Source organism: Antrostomus carolinensis, unplaced genomic scaffold (assembly GCF_000700745.2).
Source record: "Antrostomus carolinensis isolate BGI_N321 unplaced genomic scaffold, ASM70074v2 scaffold32408, whole genome shotgun sequence".
NCBI classification, from domain to species: Eukaryota; Metazoa; Chordata; class Aves; order Caprimulgiformes; family Caprimulgidae; genus Antrostomus; species Antrostomus carolinensis.
The window spans coordinates 52,575-56,855 of record NW_010334276.1 but is presented as its reverse complement, the minus strand read 5'-3'; the positions used below and the strand labels follow the sequence as shown (position 1 = coordinate 56,855).

At 37.7% G+C, this 4,281-nt stretch overlaps 1 protein-coding gene across 1 annotated transcript in view; it reads left to right on the top strand.

The window, feature by feature from the left end:
* The first annotated feature begins 1,913 nt into the window (after window positions 1–1,913).
* MAPRE2 (microtubule associated protein RP/EB family member 2) overlaps window positions 1,914–4,281 on the top strand; it is a 37,329-nt gene continuing 34,961 nt past the window's right edge. Inside the window, exon 1 of the mRNA XM_010174179.2 lies at window positions 1,914–2,037. Within this exon, the coding sequence (XP_010172481.1) occupies window positions 1,917–2,037 (121 nt within the window). The 5' untranslated portion in view covers window positions 1,914–1,916. The remainder of the gene's footprint in view (window positions 2,038–4,281) is intronic.

Here is a 4,281-nt window from a genome sequence, read left to right as displayed (position 1 = left end):
TAGGAGCATGAATCTTATGAGCCTGCTTTCCCTTATTGGTCTGTATTTTCTTCTTTTTAATTCTTTTTTTTCCTTCTCATCAGGCAAAATTGAGGATTTTGTTTGGATCTTAATATCAGTAGATGGGGACAATTTGAACAATATTCTCTGTGAAATTTGTTTCATAGAAAGTGGCCTATGTAATGAACTTGGTCATCGTGTATCTTATGTGCATACAGCATGGAATGTGTTTTTGTATATATCCCTGTGTGCTGTAAGCAGCGCTGTATGTTACTGTGTCAAGTTTCCTGCTGGTGGGTTTTTTGTACTTTTTATGTGGGATGCTCCAGCACACCTAAAAACTTGATGAAGTTAAGCTGCAGTCTTTGTGTTCTCTGCTGAATTGTCTGTCAAGCTGAAAGCAGTTACATCTTTGCAAATTGTCAATGGAAATAGTCCATGTGGACCTCAGGTCCCACAGAGGAGATCCTACTCTCTTTCACTGAGGGAGAAGGTTGAGGTCCAAGACTGAGGTGTCAGGACTGGCAACAAAGCTAGCCAGTTAAGTGTTACCTACAAGGTGTCACTATAGAAAAAGGTGTGCCATCCCCACCAAACCCTTTCTGTCCAAGAATAATAGTGCAACTTTATTTCTGAGACACCTCGCACTTGGATTGTTACTACTGAACTTCCTGAAGTCCACTAGTCTTGGGAACATTATTTTCATGAATGATCATGCCTCTGCTCTTTGAAACTATTGATGCGATAGAAGATGAGCAATTAAAAGTTTAGCAATGTCTTGCAACAGAAAGATGTGACTAGTGTAGAATAACATGGAATAAAATCCAGTAGCATGCATTTCCAGTCTACGCACTTGGGACTGATGATAAAAGCTACTATGAATTACCTACTTGCAGGAAAGGACCTAAGCTAACTAGAAGGATCTGTTTAAGATGATGTGGCTATGAAAATTTTCAGCACAAAGCACCATTTTCCAAGGTCTTGGTGAAACATTATCTGAACACAGTCTGAAACTGTTTGTCTGTGTTCGAGGAGAACTGCTGACAGGTCTAGGAAGTGAAGGTCTGAGTTGATAAGAGACTCGGAGGATTGATTGGTTTAATCTAGCCTGCCTGGGCACTGGGACATACTCAGAGTGCTGTCCTTAACCCATTACAAAATCAACTCTGGGGAAGAAAAAGCCATTAGAGCTGGAGGATAATGTTGGCAGAAGAACAAATGGGTTTAAACTGGGAGGAAATATTCCTAGCAGTTTAGAGAAATAGTGCTCCACAGCAGCTTTCCAACCAGACAATTGGGGGTGCAAGTCTCAGTTTCCTTCAGGATAGAGGTTGATAAATTGATAAAAAAGATTATCTGGTATTCACTCTGTGTCTGTCAAGAACTGAATTAATGATCCAAAAGGCCCCTGTCCCAGTAAGAAATCAGTATTTGAGTAAGTAGAACAGCTACATCTTCTAGAATTTATCTGAAAATTAAATACTGATTTAGGCAGTCTGATCATCCTGCAGTGGTAAAAAACCTGTTGGATAGATGTCAGATCACTATATTTGTGCAGCACTATGTGATGGAATCCCACGTCTCTGATCCTGTCTGAGTATCTTTAGGCTATGTCTGATTCCTTTTTTCCTACCTTATTAGTATTAAGCAGAATACTGTAGGTATGTATGTTCTTTAAGTTCATAGTGACAGCCAGAGAAATATAAATATGTTCAGAGATTCCAAGAGGACGTTGAGGAGGTTACGTATCATCAAAAGAATAAAAATAAAGCCTTTTCTCAATAAATAAGAGAAGGCTGTGCAGTGATGTAGCTTTTCCTTCTTTTTTTGAACAGGAAGTGTAAATTCCTTGTATTCAGAAAACAATTATCAAAATGTAAAAAATATTTTTGTCTTTTTTTTTTCCTAGTTGGGGAATGGCGGTCAACGTGTACTCTACCTCTATAACCCAAGAGACTATGAGCAGACATGACATCATCGCATGGGTTAATGATATATTAGCTTTAAACTACACAAAAGTCGAACAACTCTGTTCAGGTAAGAAAGTGCGGTATGCTCTACAAATATTTATTTTAAACCCACTTTAAAAGTCAGGTTTGTTGAAAATAGATAGCTTTTAACTTTGACATAAAACAGTTACTCTGGGAAAAGAGACTAATGTATGTGCAAAGGAAGCATTTTTGCGTTCATGTTAATCATGGAAAGATAAGGTGCCTTGAGAAAGCATAACAAATACAGAGGTGAATGGGACGAATGTAGCCGAAGATGCATAGAAGTAATAAAAAGGTTGACTAAGCAAGAAGAGAATACAGTGATAAGCTTTTGTGTTTTAAAGCTACTGGGGTGGTATTTCAAATTGAGAGTAGGCATAGCTGAAAAAAGAGACAGAGAACCGACACCTTAGGTGAACAAAATTCTCCAGCACCTTTTCCTTCCTGGTAAGAGTCCTCAAATCCCTGCTGATGTTTGCAGGAAAAGAACACAAGTGTGACTGTGAAGAAAAACAGGGATTTGAGGAAATAAGCTTTTAGCAGCTGTCAGGACTTTAGAAGTTTGTCAAGGAAATCTGCCTATTTCTCTTTAAATGTAACTGAACTCCTGTTCTAAGTAAACTTGGTAAGGAGGCCTGAAAAAAGTGGTAATGGTTTCAATACTTTGGACGTTTTTTTCAATCAAAGCGGCATCTACAAGATATGTGTTAAACAACAGGGTCTGTAGCTAGAGGATGACTAGAAATGACACAGACAAAGGCTGGTGTTTCCCTGAGAATACAGATGCCCCTGGGGAGTGATTCTTTCTGATTTCCTACTGTGATTTTTAAATTTGAAGATGTTTGTGTTGGAGGAGATCTAATTTAGATCGCTACTTCCAGACAACTGACATGCTGGGAATATCTTCCTTAGGAAGACAATGCTCTAAGTACATAAAACTGCAACCACATTACCACATTTCAGCTATTTACTGGTCCAGCTGAAATGCATAAATGGCGTCTTATATTCATATATTTGAATTTACTTACCATTCTGGGTAAATTTTCTGTCTTGGAGATGTTCCCTGAAATATGCAGAAAATCCTTAGAGGATGATAGCCTCATAGCCTATTCTTAAAAATTTAAGAAAGAAATCTCAGCTGCAGAAGCAGGCTTGCATGCTTGCAGGCTTGCACAATGACTATAAAATCGGGGTTGAAAAAGTGCAGATTAAAATGCATGTAAGTTACTGATATAAATTAAATAACTAATGACACAGAACATGGGAAATAGCCTTTTTAACAGTTATTAAACTTTAAATTGAAATGTTATATTTAGCTGTTGTTATATTTACATGTCCGGAAGTTAACGTAAGTATTTTCTTTTGGTGAGTTATACATAAAGAAACTACTCACCTGGGGATGTGTGTGCACACATGTGTAAATATGGGTGTAGCTATATATAGATATAGATATACACATGCACACAGATAGACACAAGAAAATGGCCATTTTCATCCCAAAATACCCAACATTTGCCATTGTTTGAAACAGGAAACATACTAGACAAGTTCTTGACTTGTTCCTTCATAGCTATTTATATGCTCATAAATAGTTGAAAGGAAGCTTTTGAAGTGAATTCTCCACCAAGTTAAATGTGTGTGGGCTTAAAAAAGAAAACAAAGACAAAAAAAACCCCCAACCCAGACCCCTTTCCCAAAATAGAGGAGAGGTGATCTAAGAGAATTTTGATTATGCAGAATACAATGAGTTAAAGATATTTAGGAAGATCAGATTGTGAGACTTCTGCATGTGGTGGGTGGGAGAAAAGCATGGAAATTGTCACAAACCCATTGTCCCATTTCATTACACAGCTGCTTATACAACTTTTTCTGTGACCTCCTGTGAGGATTTTGGGACACACGACAAGGGAAACTGAAAAAGGGTCGTCTCATTTAGAGCTCATACTCCATCCTGGATAAAGTTAAATCTTTTCTTCCTTTAGAACTTCCTGGGCTGTATTGATTGCTATTGTTACCTGATGCTTTTACATTCGTGTCTTAACAGGTCAAAGTTGAGCTTGATACTTACACACTCTTATTTTTGAGTTAATGTTCATTACATTAGTCCCAGAAGAGGCTTATTATATTATATTATAATTGCTTATCTGAAGAAGCATTCTCATGCAGTCCTTCCTGTGTTCCAGAGGACTTTACACTCTGAACTGGTGAATCTAAACTCTGCTAGATGGTTGCAGACACTAGAGCACAGTAGTCTTACAGACTAGGTCCTTTCCATTTGAGACTACATAGT